This window comes from Aquarana catesbeiana, linkage group LG12 (genome assembly GCF_042186555.1).
Source record: "Aquarana catesbeiana isolate 2022-GZ linkage group LG12, ASM4218655v1, whole genome shotgun sequence".
NCBI classification, from domain to species: domain Eukaryota; kingdom Metazoa; phylum Chordata; class Amphibia; order Anura; family Ranidae; genus Aquarana; species Aquarana catesbeiana.
In genome coordinates, this window is record NC_133335.1 from 37,825,430 (window position 1) to 37,842,471 (window position 17,042).

Genomic DNA, 17,042 nt, shown 5'->3' on the forward strand with positions numbered 1-17,042 from the left:
TCTGGTGCAGCTGTGCATGGTAGCCAATCAGCTTCTAACTTTAACTTAGTCAATTAAGCTTTGACAATAAAAGCTGGAAGCTGATTGGTTTCTATGCAGAGCTGCACCAGATTTTGCACGATGCAGGGTTAGTAAATCTGCTCCATGGTGTCTAAGGCAATTCTTCACATGTGCGTGTATAGATATATGCATTTCACTGCAACCCATCATTTTGCATTTTTTGCAGCATCTGATTGGCCTCTACTTAGCCTCTCCCTAGACACCTTTTTTTTTTATTTTGCAGGCTCATACTGGGGATGATGATGACCACCGCTTTCTTGTCCATGTGGTTAAGTAACACTGCCTCTACAGCCATGATGCTTCCCATAGCCAACGCCATCCTAAAGAGCCTCTTTGGAGAAAGGTTTGATGAAAAGAAAGGGAAGAAGGGCAGTGATAGTAACCTAGGTAATTCAAACTGGAGCAGATGGGTGACCATGGTTCTTGATGGAGAGGACCCTATTGGAGTCCACTTTTACTTTATGGGAGTGTGCAGTGTGTATGTATACATATTTATTATTTATTATGATCAGGGCTAAAGGAAGTCCTGCATACTGCAGCAGGTAGGGACCAGGACTCCTTTTCCCACTTAACAGACTTATCTTAGCTACTGTCCATAAAGCCTGGTAAATACACAGCTCAATATCTCAAGCTCAGGTTGACACAAATGCATGGGGATGATTTTGAGATGTTGAAGGCCATCTTGAAGTTCTACAGAAATCTTCTTGCTCCATCAACCCCAATATAGTGAATTACGCCACAAGAAGACCATTAAAAGCAAACTTCATTGGTTTGGGTTGATTTTTTTTCACAATTCTAGGTTTTAGTGTAAACGCCTCTGCACCACCTTTGTGTTTGGGGAAAAAAGTTGTACATGTGTGCCGAAAAATGAAGAAGCCATTGACGTTTACTCCATGACTCAGGTGGTTCAGATCCCACCTGTTTACCAATATTCTCATAACTCTGCCCCCATCTCCACCCCCTTTATCTTTGATGACACCATCTCCCACAACTTTCAAGTCTGTGGTACCATTAAGCTAGGTTCTGATCCCAGCTGCCAAACACCGCCTTGTGGACTATCCTAACTGACCACAGACCCTTACCACCCTACACTACCCGGTTAGTCTAAACTTAACAAGACCAACCAGAGGACTCCATACCTGAGATGGGCCCCATTTTATCCATAAACACCATGTTTAAGGCCCTCGTCAAGGACCTCAAATGTCCACCCTCATCAGCAAAAATTACAAAACAAAATCACCAGGGTGGGGGGGACATTCCTCCTACAATTTCCAGTCTGCAAGTGAAGCCCCTTCACTCCTCCCCTCCAACTACTATCTCTCCTGCTCCTCCCCATCACCATCAGCTTGGTCAATAAGGTAAGAGTCCTAACCTTTCATACCCTATCAACCAATTGAACCCACTACTGTCTGGTTTCCCTTTCACCCTGTCATGTATGCCCTTTGCTTATTCACTTCATTCAAGGTCCAGGCATGTCTATATGGCTGCATACAGCTACTTACCTGTATGGGATACCTTATGTGGCACCTGCGGCTCCCTGGGTGCTGGAAAGTACTGGGGATTTTAAACTAGAGGACATCAGCCTGTAGACATCCATGTGCCTGAGGCCTTTTTATTCGTTATCGGTATCTTTAGTCCAAGTAAACATCTAATGCCCCGTACACACGGTCGGACTTTGTTCGGACATTCCGACAACAAAATCCTAGGATTTTTTCCGACGGCTGTTGGCTCAAACTTGTCTTGCATACACACGGTCACACAAAGTTGTCGGAAAATCCGATCGTTTTAAACGCGTTGACGTAAGACACGTACTTCGGGACTATAAACGGGGCAGGGCAGTGGCCAATAGCTTTCATCTCTTTATTTATTCTGAGCATGCGTGGCACTTTGTCCGTCGGATTTGTGTACACACGATCGGAATTTCCGACAACGGATTTTGTTGTCGGGAAAATTTTATCTCCTGCTCTCCAACTTTGTGTGTCGGAAAATCTGATGGAAAATGTCCGATGGAGCCCACACACGGTCGGAATTTCCGACAACACGCTCCGATCGGACATTTTCCATTGGAAAATCCGACCGTGTGTACGGGGCATAATACAGGACAGACTCAGGGCACCGATGAGGTTTTCCAAAATAAAAACACATCTGATACTCTTTGCTTTAGGACTGTGTCTCTCCAACTGAAACATTACACACCTGTGCAGAACAGGGAGAGAGGGGGTGTGAGTCATCCCCTAACTAGTTTAGCTGTGTGTGTAATCTGAGCTTCAGGTACTGCTTTTAGGCATAGCAGCTAAAATTAGCCTGGTATACATTTGAAAAGGTGTCTAAAACTGCTGGTTTATAGCGTGAATATGAAATACCCATACGCAAAATATGTTGGTCCTGAGCATAATAAAGAATTATACACGAAAACTAAGCATTCCCCTTGAAAGAAAAAATGATGTTGCCTGTCATGACCTACTTATACTGTTTTGTCTGCATTAGGGACGCGAGGGGGGGGGGGGTGAGGGGGGTTAAAGGTCTTCCATTATGAGACAGATCATAAATTAGATTAAATATTAAACTTCTAACAAGACAGAGCAGGAGAATACATGAAGGCTCTTCCTCTTTCACCAACTGATCCCCTGTATTTCCATCCAGTATAGGTCTATACTAAATTATTTCATGCAGTACTACCCCTAGTCCTTATACCTTGATGTAGTAACAAACCCCGGGGATTGCAAGAGCAGAATGAAACCTTTGTACCCAACATTCTGGTATCATGTATTGCACTGATCCAGTGTAGTACCTGATCAGAAGCTTATCCGGGTGTTACCCTGTTTCCCCGAAAATAAGACCTAACGTGATTGTCGGTGATGGCTGCAATATAAGCCCTACTCCCCAAATAAGCCCTAGTTAAAGTCCTTGTAGGTCTTACTTTCAGGGTAGGGCTTATTTTTGGGGAAACAGGGTAGGGCTTATTTGGGGGTAGGGCTTATATTGCAGCCATCACCGACAATCACGCTAGGTCTTATTTTTGGGGAAACAGGGTAAGAGCTGTCATAATTAGACAGGTAGAGGAGACACTGGGACTATAGCAGAAACAAATCTTTCCATCAGAGAAATAGGAGCACGCTCATGTGCCCCAGACTCAGGGAGCTACAAAAAAGGTTGGCAGTTCCATTCAGACATCTGAGCAAGCTGCTTTTTTATTCTAGTTGCTAGCAAAGTACCTAAACCTGTTTTTACAGTGCCTTAAAAAAGTATTCATACCCCTTGACATTTTCCACCTTTTGTCATATTACAACCAAAAACATAAATACATTTTATTGGGATTTTATGTGATAGACCAACACAAAGTGGCCCATGATTGTGAAGTGGAAGGAGAATGATTTGTATTCAGCCCCCCTGAGTCAATACTTTGTAGAACCTCCTTTCACTGCAAATACAGCTGCAAGTCTTTTTGGGTATTTCTCTACCAGCTTTGCACATCTAGAGAGTGACATTTTTGCTCATTCTTCTTTGCAAAATAGCTCAAGCTCTGTCAGATTGGATGGAGAGCGTCTGTGAACAGCAATTTTCTAGTCTTACCACAGATTCTCAATTGGATTTAGGTCTGGACTGTGACTGGACCATTCTAACACATGAATATGATTTGATCTAAACCATTCCATTGTAGCTCTGGCTGTATGTTTAGGGTCGTTGTCCTGCTGGAAGGTGAACCTCCGCCCCAGTCTCAAGTCTTTTGCAGACTCTAATGCCGCGTACACACGAGCGGAATGTCCAACAGAAAGAGTCAGATGGATGCTTTTCATCGTATATACCGATCGTGTGTAGGCCTCATCTGACTTTTTTTTTTCAAAAATTCTGACGGATCTGGAAATGGAACATGTTCTAAATATTTCCGACGGACCCAATTCCTATCGGGAAAACCGATCGTCTCTGTGCTGGTCCGACGGACCAAAAACAACGCATGCTCTGAACCAAGTTCGAGACGGAAGCTATTGGCTACTGGCTATTGAACTTCCTTTTTCTAGGCCCGTCGTAAGTGTTGTACGTCACCGCGTTCTGGGCAGTCGGACTTTGGGTTGACCATGTGTAGGCAAGACCGCTTGAATGGAATTCCGACGGAGTTTATTCCGATGGCTAAACCGGTCGTGTGTATGCGGCATAATAGGTTTTCTTCTAAGATTTCCCTGTATTTGGCTCCATCCATCTTGCCATCAACTCTGACCAGCTTCCCTGTCCCTACTGAAGAAAAGCATCCCCACAACATGATGCTGCCACCACCATGTTTCACGGTGGGGATGGTGTGTTCAGGGTGATGTGCAGTGTTAGTTTTCCACCAGACACATAGCGTTTTGCTTTTAGGCCAAAAAGTTCAATTTTGGTCTCATCTGACCAAAGCACCTTCTTCCACATGTTTGCTGGGTCCCCCCCCCCCCTCCCACATGGCTTCTCACAAACTGCAAATGGGTCTACTTATGACTTTTTTTCAATAATGGCTTTCTTCTTGCCACTCTTCCATAAAGACCAGATTTGTGGAGTGCATGACTAATAGTTGTCCTGTGGACAGATTCTCCCACCTGAGCTGTGGATCTCTGCAGCTCCACCAGAGTTACCATGGGTCTCTTGGCTGCTTCTCTGATTAATGCTCTTCTTGCCCAGCCTGTCAGTTTAGGTGGACAGCCATGTCTTGGTAGGTTTGCAGTTGTGCCATACTCTTTACATTTTCGGATGATGGATTGAACAGTGCTTCGTGAGATGTTCAAAGCTTGGGATATTTTTTATAACCTAACCCTGCTTTAAACTTCTCCACAACTTATCCCCGACCTGTCTGGGGTGTTCCTTGGCCTTCATGATGCTGTTTTTTTTCACTAAGGTTCTCTAACAAACCTCTGAGGGCTTTACAGAAAAGCTGTATTTATACTGAGATTAAATTACACACAGGTGAACTCTATTTAATAATTAGGTGACTTCTGAAGGCAACTGATTCCACTATATTTTAGTTTGGGGTATCAGAGTAAAGGGGCCTGAATATAAATCCCCCCCCACACTTTTCAGATATTTATTTGTAAAAAATTAGGAAAACCATTTATAATTTCCCTTCCACTTCACAATGTGCCACTTTGTGGTGGTCATAAAATCCCAATAAAATAAATTTACATTTTTGGTTGTAACATGACAAAATGTGGAAAATGTCAAGGGGTATGAATACTTTTTAAGGCACTGTATTATCCTTCTGTTATTGGTGTACAGCAGCACTTGTAGAGGCAGAAGGTAGCACCCACAGCCAACTTTTCACAGCACTGTCTGTGAAATGAATAAAACGAAGGGAGAGAAGAGTGATGACCTGATCAGTGTTCTGCTACTCCTTCCATACTCAACCACAGACTTTGCAGTGCAATCTGTTGTGGGCATCCAGGACTCTCACCAATATAATTCTGATTTTGTTTTTTAAATATGGTTTCTAAAAATATAGTATACATTTTTTTTTCTTTAACAGGTTAAAAAAAAACATTTTAATGTAAAAAAAGTGTAGATCTAACGAACTCATTCATCTGCCTTTTAGCTTCTTTGCAAGAAAAGGGATTACATCCTGTGGCAACAGAACTGCAGATGCTTACCGGCATGGAGGAGTAAGTCTGTTCTCTGTTTTAGTTATTTGTCAAGTAAAGGAGAATAATAAACCTTCATGTTACCCCAATGTGATTTTAAGATTAGTAATCCGCTACTAGTCTTCAAGGGAAGTATGGGGAAAGATTAGCACTCCTGGCATTGTTTCTTTTCATAGGTCTTTCCTGGCATTGTTTCTGTCGAGCTTTCCTCTCTTGGTGACAACTGGACCCTCCTTCCTTTTTATGGGTGTCACAGGGACAGGAAGTGAGGTAAACCCTCCTCAATGGGGATACAGATATACACTCACCGGCCACTTTATTAGGTTCAATTGCTTGGTAACACAAATTGACAATCAGTCAATCACATGGCAGCAACTCCATGCATTTAGGCATCTAGAGGTGGTGAAGAAGACTTGCTGAAGTTCAAACCGGGCATCAGAATGGCGAAGAAAGGGGATTTTAGGTGGCTTTGAATGTGGCATGTTTGTTGGTACCAGACGAGCTGGTCAGAGTATTTACAAAAACTTTTGATCTACTGGGATTTTCGCACACAATCATCTCTTGGGTTTATAGACAATGGTCCGAAAAAGAGAAAATATCCAGTGAGTGGCAACTGCATGGAGGAAAATGCCTTGTTGATGCCAGAGGAGAATGGACAGATGATAGAAAGGCAACAGTAACTCCAATAACCACTCGTTACAACCAAGTTATGCAGAACACCATCTCTGAATGCACAATACATCGAACCTTGAAGCAGATGGGCTACAGCAGCAGAAGACCACACCGGGTGCCACTCCTGTCAGCTAAGAACAGGAAAAATTAGCACAGGATCACCAAAATTGGACAATAGAAGATTGGAAAAACGTTTCCTGGTCTGATGAGTCTCGATTTCAGCTGTGACATTCAGATGGTGGGGTCAGAATTTGGTGTAAACAACATGAAAACATGGATCCATCCTGCCTTGTATCAATGGTTCAGACTGGTGGTGTAATGGTGTGAGGGATATTTTCTTGGCACACTTTGGGCCCCTTAGTACCAATTGAGCATCATTTAAACTCCACGGTCTACCTGAGTATTGTTGCTGACCATGTCCATCCCTTTATGACTACAGTGTACACATCTTCTGATGGCTCCTTCCAGCAGAATAATGCACCATGTCACAAAGCTCCGATCATCTCACCACTGGTTTCTTGAACATGACAATGAGGTCCCTGTACTCCAATGGCCTCCACAGTCAAATCTCAATCCAATAGAGCACATTTGGGATGTGGTGGAATGGGAGATTCACATCATGGATGTGCAGCCGACCAATCTACAGCAAATGTGTGATGTTATGTCACTATGGACCAAAATCTCTGAGGAATGTTTCCAACACCTTGTTGAATCTATGCCACAAAGAATTAAGGCAGTTCTGAAGGCAAAATAGGGGTCCAACCCGGTACTAGCAAGGTGTACCTAATAAAGTGGCCAGTGAGTGTAAATAAAAACCTGACAGAACCCTATCCACAACTAAAAAATACATTGAATAAAGTTCAACTTTAAATGTTTGTTTCTACAAAGAAGATGTTCTGGCAATATTAAATCAAGTGGAGTTAAAGAACAGTTTCCTACCTTGAGAACATAAGCTAGAGAGAAAAAAAGAGCATTAACCATTTGCCGACCGGGCCATAACCGAATGACGGCTATAGCGCGGTCTGATAACTCTGGGACGTCCCCCCAGAATCGTCCAATGACGGCGTGATCACTTGTAAACATGTCCAATTCGGATCCTCCCCTCTCCTTACACCGATCGGTACACCGAGCCGGGTGCAACAGGGATGTGGGCTGGATCTGAAGTGCCCACAGTGCTGATCTGTGCCCATCCATGGCTCATACATCCTCATTCATGGCTCATCCATTCTCCATCCTTGGCTCATCCATCCTCATGCACGGCTCATCCATTCCCCATTAATGGCTCATCCATCCTCATTTATGGATCATCTATTCCCATTCATGGCTCATCCATATTCATTCATGGTTCATCCATCCCCATCTATGGCTCATCCATCCCAATTCATGGCTCATCCATTCCCATTCGTGGTTCATCCATCCCCATCCATGGCTTATCCATCCTCCTCCATGGCTCATCCATCCTCATTCATGGCTCATCCATCCTCATTCATGGTTCATCCATCCCCATCCATGGCTTATCCATCCTCCTCCATGGCTCATCTATCCCCATTCATGGCTCATCCATCCCCATTCATGGCTCATCCATCCCCATTCATGGCTCATCTATCCTCATTCATGGCTCATCCATCCCCATTCATGGCTCATCCATCCCCATTCATGGCTCATCTATCCTCATTCATGGCTCATCCATCCCCATCCATGGGTCATTCATGCTCATCCATATCTCATCCATCCCCATCCGTGGCTCATCCATGCCACATCAGTGATCCTCTGTGCCACATCCATGCCACATCAGTGCTCATCCGTGCCACATCAGTGATCATCCGTGCCACATCCATGCCACATTAGTGATCCTTTGTGCCACATCTATGTCACATCAGTGATCCTCCATGCCACATCCGTGCTCATCCATGCAACACCAGTGCTCATTTGTGCCACATCCATGCCACATCAGTGATCCTCTGTGCCACGTCCATGCCACATCAGTGCTCATCCATGCCACATCAGTTCTCATCCGTGCCACTACAGTGCCGATCAGTGCCTCGCAAAAGTAATAGGCAGTCAAATTAGATTTGAAATTTATGTCCCTAGAGTGTTCCCTGCATGTTGGGCCTCTGTATGTGGCCTGGCTGTGTAAAAGTCTCACACATGTGGTATCGCCGTACTCGGGACGAGTAGCAGAATATATTTTGGGGTGTCATTTTTTCTATGTATATGCTATTAGTTAGAAATATCTTATAAATGGACAACTGTGTAAAAAAAAAAAAAAAAAGCGTTTTAATTTTCTTTCCACATTTTCCAAAAACATGTGGAAAAAAATCACATGCTCAAAAGACTCTTTATGCCTCATAGAATATACGTTGGGGTGTTTACTTTCCCAAATGGGGTCATTCTTTGGGCGTTTCCATTGTCCTGGTGCTCCAGGACCTTCACAATTGTAAAAGGTAGTCTAGAAATTAGATGTGTAATTTTTGCTCCTACAACACCTGAAGGTGCTCCCTGCATGTTGGGCCTCTCTATGTGGCCAGACTGTGTAAAAGTCTCAAACATGTGGTATCACCATACTCAGGAGGAGTAGTAGAATGTGGTTTTGGGTGTAATTTGTGGCATACATATGCTGTGTGTGAGAAATCCCTGGTTATTATGACAATTTTGTAAAGAAAAAAAAAATCTTCATTTTGCAAAGAATTGTGTGAAAAAATTACAACTTCAAAAAATGCAATATGCCTCTTACTAAATACCTAGACATGCGCACACTGAAATATTTTGTTTCGGAATTTCAGTTTCGTCCGAAAAATTAATTTATTTAGTTACTCCCGAAATTCATTTTTATTTATTTTGTTTAGTTAAAAAATGCATTCGTGCCAAAAATCCGAATTAATTAAGGTCGAATATGTCAATTGAAGGCTTATGGTGTCTGTCGGATGTTCTAAGAAGATTCGACGGAGCAGCTAAACTGTAGGACGTCGCGATTGTACATTTCCGGTCGAATGCTCCTCCCACAAGCTATAGTAGAATTCTAATGTTGTTTGACTAGTAATGATTATATTTATTAATTATTATTACTAGTCAAACAACATTAGAACTCTTCTATAGCCTATAGGCGGAGCATTTGACCATAAATATCCGGTTGCGGCGATCGTAGGTTTTTAGCTTCGTCGAATCTTCATTTCTCTTTAATGTCGAATTTTTACTCTCTATTTCGAATAATCTTGGACTAATAGAGTTAGGTTAGGCACATTCAACCGCAGGCTCGATAGACACAGATCGCTATTCTCACCGTCATGTTGAATCTTCTATCTATCTATATCAAACTGTTGGCGCAACGATACGAAAATATAATGGATACGAAAATAAAGCATTTTTTTCCAGATCTTTCGGATTTTAGATTCTGCGCATTCGTTATCGTTTGTTAAAGCGAACACGAAAATCCCAGAAATTCGGACGAAAATGCATTCGGACGAAAACGAATGCACATGTCTACTTAGAATGTCTACTTTCCAAAAAGGGGTCATTTGGGGGGGGGGGTATTTGTACTTTCCTGGCTTGTTCGGATCTTAAGAAATGAGATAGGCCATCAGTACTTCAGGTGTGATCAATTTTCAGTGATTGGTACCATAGCTTGTGGACTCTATAACTTTCACAAGGACCAAATAATATACACTGATTTGGGTTATTTTTACTAAAGATATGTACAGGAGGTCCCCGACTTACGAACCTCCGACTTGCGAACGACTCCTACTTACAAACGGGAGGTGGCGTGGCATTCTGCGCATGCGCGGCCACTTTTCGACGGTGGGCACATCGGAAAACAGCGGAAAACGGCGTCTGCGCATGCGCGGCTACTTGACAGTGTTAGGGGCAACTCTTAAACAAGTTGCTTATAGTTTATATTGCTTTGTCTAATTATTGCTTCATATAGAAATTAAGACACAGAGTCAGGTATGTCTGTATCAAAGTTCTGAGCATCCCAAAAAAGGACTGCTCCCTTTACTTCTTTTATAGGCAGTTCCAAAAGCAGTAATCTTATCGGCATTACCAAATGAGGTTAAGGTACAAAGAGTTTCTCATCAGCGAACATGTAATGATTATTCAGCAGTTCCAAATTCCATCTAGATACAGATTGATAGAACAATTGATACGTACACAGGTAAGAAAGGAGCACAAACAATTTAAATAGAACAATTGATACGTACACAGGTAAGAAAAAACAGAAACAATTAAAGTGGAACTCTAAGTCATTATTTCAACCCTATCAACAGTACATTGGAAAACATCGGAAGACGATGTCTCTGCTGTTCTGCGCATGCGCTTTCGACTTACTAACAAATCTGACTTAAGAACAAACAGGCAGTCCCTAACCCGTTCGTAACTCGGGGACTGCCTGTAGCAGTGTAAATTTTGGCCAAAATTTACTGAAGAAAAATTACTAATTTGCTAAATTTTATAACAGAGACGAAGAAAAATGATTTTTTTTTTACAAAATTGTTGTTTTTTTTTAATTGGTAGTGCAAAAAACATAAAAAACGCAGAGGTGATCAAATACCACCAAAAGAAAGCTCTATTTGTGTGAAAAAAAGGACAAAAATTTCATATAGGTACAGTGTTGTATGACTGAGTAATTGTCATTCAAAATGTGAGCACCGAAAGCTAAAAATTGGTCTGGTTAGGAAGGGGGTTTAAGTGCCCTGTGGTTAAATAAATTTGTGAGGAAATAAAAAATTCTGTCTAATCAGATAACTTTAAATGAACAAAATTCCTCTGCTGCACACCTTTGACCACTATAGCAAATCTTAAACTCATGTAGAGATCTGAACAAATCTTTTACTAACAGAGGTGGGGTGGAAAACCGACTAAACAAACTGAGATAGGGCACTTATCAGCCTCCAATGGGTGTTTAGTACAGGGAAGGGTTTATGTAATCAATAGGCAAGAGGCTTAGTCCTTTGTAGGACAGTCAGGAGATGTTTGCTCTGTATGTTCAGGAGAAGTCCTACGGAGATTACACAACAATGAGTAGAAAAGTTAAAGGACGGGGTCAGCCAGGCTTGCGATTTGGGACTATTTGAAGGAAATGTCTAGAGGGCTTGTACGTATATAATTTATTTATTATGGTAAGAACTGAAAAATAAAATGTTAAAAAATATTTTATGATCATTAAAAAAATACACTATACTTTATTACCAAAAGTATTGGTACACCTGCCTACATGCACATGAACTTTAATGGCATCCCAGTCTTAGTCCGTAGGGTTCAATATTGCGTTAGCCCAATCTTTGCAGCTATAACAGCTTCAACTCTTCTGGGAAGGCTGTCCACAAGGTTTAGGAGTGTGTCTATGGGAGCTATAACAAAGGGTGGGCCAACCCGATTGAACACCTTTGGGATGAATTAGAGCGGAGACTGTGAGCCAGGCCTTCTTGTCCACATCAGTGCCTGACCTCCCAAATGCTCTTCTGGAAGAATGGTCAAACATTCCCATAGACACACTCCTAAACCTTGTGGACAGCCTTCCCAGAAGAGTTAAAGCTGTTAAAGCTGCAAAGGATGGGCCAACTCAATATTGAACCCTACGGACTAAGACTGGGATGCCATTAAAGTTCATGTGTGTGTAAAAGCAGGCGTCCCAATACTTTTGGTAATATAGTGTATTACATAGGGATATTTCCTACTTACGTGTCCTACTAGCAGATAAAGCTGCAGGCTCCTATTTTGTCCTATCATGATAAGGAAACTAACCTTAGCTTTGCTAAAAAAAAAACCTAAAAAAATAAATCGTTTGCAGAACTCAACAGGTTAACCCCTTCACGCCTAAGGGTAAAACAAATCTAAATGCCTAAGCACAATTTTGCAGCTTTGACATGTGTTAGTAAAACTGTACATATCAACACAACTACTTTGTGTAATCAGGTGGATTATACCTTGTTTTTCCAGGACAAAATGGTTATGGATATCTCCTGATTTTTTTTTATTATCAAAGGAAAACTGTCCCAAAATAGTAAAAAATAAAATAAATAAAAGTTTTATTCATTTAGCTGTATATTTCTATTTACTACCATAATCTATCAACAAAGGACAACCCAAAATAAATTCTCCTGCTCTTGGCAATCTAAGTGATACAACATATGTGTATGTTAGCTGTTGTTTGTACCCGTAGTACAGCCCAGAAGCAATAGTGCGCATTTTGCTTTTTTTTTTTTTTTTTTTTTTCTTTTTGTCCTACCTAAAACACACTGACACTAACTGATACTAATTTTAAAAAAAAAATGATCCTGCCCAAAATATACTGGCCCTGACCTTTAACCAAAAAACTAACCTAGATTAAACATTGATCTAGGTATTTTTTCTTTATTTTTTATTTTACTTTTTTTTATTATTATTATTATTTTTTTTTTACATGCACACTTTTTTTCCCTCTCTGCAAGGAAAGAGAAAGATACATTTGATCTTTCCTCTCCCTTCACAGAGAGAGAAACAGAGTGGCGGGCGTCACAGTGACTGATCACTGTGGTAGCCAATCAGAGGCTACCACATTGATTAGCTGACCCGGAATCGGGAATTCCGGGTTCGATCGTTAGTACGGGGCCCGGGGCTCTCTGTGAGACGGTATCTGTGCCGGGTGCATGCTGTGAGGCGCGCTCTCAGCACAAAGGGAGTTACGGATATATGTGACCCTACGGAAAAAAAGCCCACTTTCATGAGGCCGCATATATGTGTTACTTTGGCGGGAAGGCGTTAAGTTCAAATTTATACACACAGGGTAATGAGGCAGATGTGCGACTCCCCCACTTTCTGTCTTTGTTCAGATGAGGTCAATCACAGATTCAATTTGCAAGTGACAGTCTAAAAGGAAACAGCTTCTACTGTGTTCTGTCTATAGAAAACCCATAGTGCTTTGTGTTGTAGGTGCATGCTATATTATACAATTATAATATAGTTTATATAAAGTTTTAAAATAAATATAAATAAAATAAAACTGTCCCAAAAGCATTTTAGTTTCCCTGTAAGAAGGCAGTGCTAAATAGCAGTGATGATGGCGCAATTCTCCATAGCATCCAATCTAAAATACTATATGTTTACGCAGGGTGTGCTTGCCATAAGGCCCCTTTGGGCTAGTGTCTAGGGTCTAGGGGTGGCAGGCTATAGGTACATATAGGTGCAAGGGTATATTTTTTGTAGTCACAATGTATAGAATGGTATGCATGCATTTAGGTGTGTTTGTCAGGATCTGAATCACCTGCGGGTGGAAATGTGCTTCCCAAAGTGGAAGGTTGCAGGCCCAGTGTGCACCAGAGGGTGTCTACCAGCAGCCAGCAGATCCCAGTAATCAGTTTCCACCTGATGCTGGCTGCTGGTAGACACCCGCTGGTGGATACCTGAACTACAACCTTCTGTTCTGGGAAGCACAGTTCTACCAGCAGGTGATCCAGGTCCTGACAGTTTATGTTTTTTTAATTCAACTAATGAACTCTGGAATTTAATGTTGGGGAAAGGAACATTTCCCCAGGGTAGTGACCCAAAAAAGAGACTGGTGAGTATTAGATTTCGGATGATGAGGCTATTATAGAGGTCATATGTCAGCTCCTGGATGCTCTAGTGAACCAAGAACCGAGTTGCACCCCCCCCCCCCCCTCACAGATTTGCAACTCAAATTGAACACTATTTTTTTGCTTCGTACAATAGTTGGGTCACTTTCTTTTGGGTCTGGCTTTTAAATCCATGACCTTTTATTTCTTGAAGGTTGATAAGAACATTCAAAAAAGCCCCAAACACTCCAATTCCATATTCCAATGGTGGACAATGTAACTTCTCACCCAACTTTGTTCCTTTGTACTACTAGGCATAAAGTGAATCTGTGCTTTGCCCATGGAAAACAATAGATTCACTTTATTGTGGCGAAAAAAAATGTGCAAGGTGATATTTTACTGCTTTTATGATAATAAATAAGTTCCACTTTAACCCTTTACAGAAAAGAGCTGGCCGAAAAAGTGGAGATATCGAATGATATGCACAAAGACATGGAGAAAGAACGGGCATACCAGAACAGAATTTGGAAGGCATTCCTTATATCCATTCCATATTCCGCCAGTATTGGAGGAACCGCCACCTTAACTGGGACAGCACCCAACCTCATCCTTCTGGGACAGCTGAAGAGGTGATTGTTCTATTACGCTTGAATGGCCATCAGTGAGACAGAGAAAACATGTGTGCTTTGTGTGACTCAGTTATTCCACATGTAGTGATAATGACATGCCAGCTCTGACTTGTCTTGAAGGCAACAATTATTAGTTAGTTCCTGGTGACCTGGGATTCCCTGTTTGTGATGCACTCAGGTGTAAGCTTTAAGAGCAGAGATATGATTTAGAGATAGAAGATTACACAGCACAGGCTTCAGGAAGTACACTCCCAGTGACCCTGTGAAATGTTGTGTGTACTCTGGTTGAAATGGATCAGATAAACCAAGAGAATGTTCTTGGATAACATTTGTAGCTCATTGATTGGTTATACTTTCCACCCAAAATTGCTCATTAAGTCCCACCTCCCGTAGTAAGCCCCACTCACCCACACTACTCAAGGACCAACCTATGTAAGGCTCACACATTTTTGCATATAGCAGCATATATAGTTGATTGAGACCCTGAATCCCAAGTGACTTTATATATAATTTACATTTTGTTTTGTAAAATCCCTTCAGTACTGTCTATATACAACCTGATCTACATGTCTATGTTCTATGCAGCTTCTTCCCAGGCTGTGACGTGGTGAACTTTGGCTCCTGGTTTGTCTTTGCTTTCCCGCTGATGATCATATTTCTTGTAATTGGTTGGTTATGGATCTCACTTCTACATGGAGCGATCAGCCTCAGGTATTGCACCTACTGACACATTAGCAATTTTAAAAAAGATGACGAAACCCCAAAGCCCAACTCCTGTTTTTAAGCCTAATCCCCTCCATGTTCTAGAGCTGCCCCATTCCTTATCTTCCATGGTCCAGCACTGGTCCTACTTCAATTTTATTCACTTTCTGTGGGCCCAGGGTATCACTGAGCCACCTACTGGGGGCATGTCTTCAGGCCACCTTTGACTCACAGAAGAATGCTGGAGAGACAGTTGCTGTGCCATTAAATTGTACCTTCAGCACTCACCCATCACCAGAGGAGGAAGAGGATCCATGATGTCATGTGACCAGACCATACAATATAGTCATTGACGATATTCAGTGCAGATTTTCCTGAATTTTCATTATGTCACCCCAATACACTCTGGGGTGCATTTTTAAAAAATAGAAAATAATAATGACCCTCAGCTTCATCCAGTAGTATTTTCCCAAACCCCTTTATTCTTGATGAATGTATTTCATTCAACCTGTAGAGGAAATAGGAGAATAATCCTCATCCATTCACACTCACATGGATGAATAGCTATGCAATTTTTTTTTATAACTACACCCCTATGTATTTTCAGGGCAATTTCAAACATACATATTTCAATGCATATAAACTGTACAAAAGAGTTTGTGCCTGTATTTCCTGTACTGGCTCTCTGTGGCAAGTTATAAAGTAATGCCTTACTGGTTGTAAATATGTTTGATTATTCTGACTCACACAATGTTTTTCATACGGTTATATCAGCTGCAAAAAGAAAAATAAGTCAGAGATTCGGGTGGACGCAGAGGCAAAAGCCAAAGAAGTGATAACCGAGGATTACAGAAAGCTGGGCCCCACAATGTGAGTAAAGTGTTCTAAGCATTTATTTTCCTATCCCAAGTGGCTTTTCCCAGATCCCGCTGTCTGCCACATAAGACCAATTTTTTGAACATGCACTATATTGTCAAAAGTATTGGGACACCTGCCTTTACACACTCGTTAACTTTAATGGCATCCCAGTCTTATGCCCCGTACACACGGTCGGACTTTGTTCGGACATTCCGACAACAAAATCCTAGGATTTTTTCCGACGGATGTTGGCTCAAACTTGTCTTGCATACACACGGTCACACAAAGTTGTCGGAAAATCCGATCGTTCTATACGCGGTGACGTAAAACACGTACGTCGGGACTATAAACGGGGCAGTGGCCAATAGCTTTCATCTCTTTATTTATTCTGAGCATGCGTGGCACTTTGTCCGTCGGATTTGTGTACACACGATAGGAATTTCCGACAACGGATTTTGTTGTCGGAAAATGTTATCTCCTGCTCTCCAACTTTGTGTGTCGGAAAATCCGATGGAAAATGTCCGATGGAGCCCACACACGGTCGGAATTTCCGACAACACGCTCCGATCGGACATTTTCCATCGGAAAATCCGACCGTGTGTATGGAGCATTAGTCTGTAGGGTTCAATATTGAGTTGGCCCACCCTTTGCAGCTATAACAGCTTCAACTCTTCTGGGAAGGCTGTCCACAAGGTTTAGGAGTGTGTCTATGGGAATGTTTGACCATTCTTCCAGAAGCGTGTTTTTGAGGTCAGGCACTGATGTTGGACGAGAAGGCCTGGCTCGCAGCCTCTGCTCTAATTCATTCCAAAGGTGTTCTATGGGGTTGAGGTCAGGTCTCTGTGCAGGCCAGCCAAGTTCCTCCACCCCAAACTCACTCATCCATGTCTTTATGGACCTTGCTTTGTGCACTGGTCCAAATCATTTGGTGGAGGGGAGATTATGGTGTGGGGTTGTTTTTCAGGGGCAGGACTCCAGGAGCAACCACCCGCGAT

The 17,042-nt window shown here is 42.1% G+C and overlaps 1 protein-coding gene across 1 annotated transcript in view; it reads left to right on the plus strand.

The window, feature by feature from the left end:
- SLC13A3 (solute carrier family 13 member 3) overlaps nucleotides 1-17,042 on the plus strand; it is a 64,996-nt gene that overhangs the window by 26,847 nt on the left and 21,107 nt on the right. Inside the window, exons 3-7 of the mRNA XM_073607590.1 lie at nucleotides 284-447; nucleotides 5,615-5,681; nucleotides 14,302-14,487; nucleotides 15,073-15,198; nucleotides 15,964-16,059. Of these exons, the coding sequence (XP_073463691.1) occupies nucleotides 284-447; nucleotides 5,615-5,681; nucleotides 14,302-14,487; nucleotides 15,073-15,198; nucleotides 15,964-16,059 (639 nt within the window). The remainder of the gene's footprint in view (nucleotides 1-283; nucleotides 448-5,614; nucleotides 5,682-14,301; nucleotides 14,488-15,072; nucleotides 15,199-15,963; nucleotides 16,060-17,042) is intronic.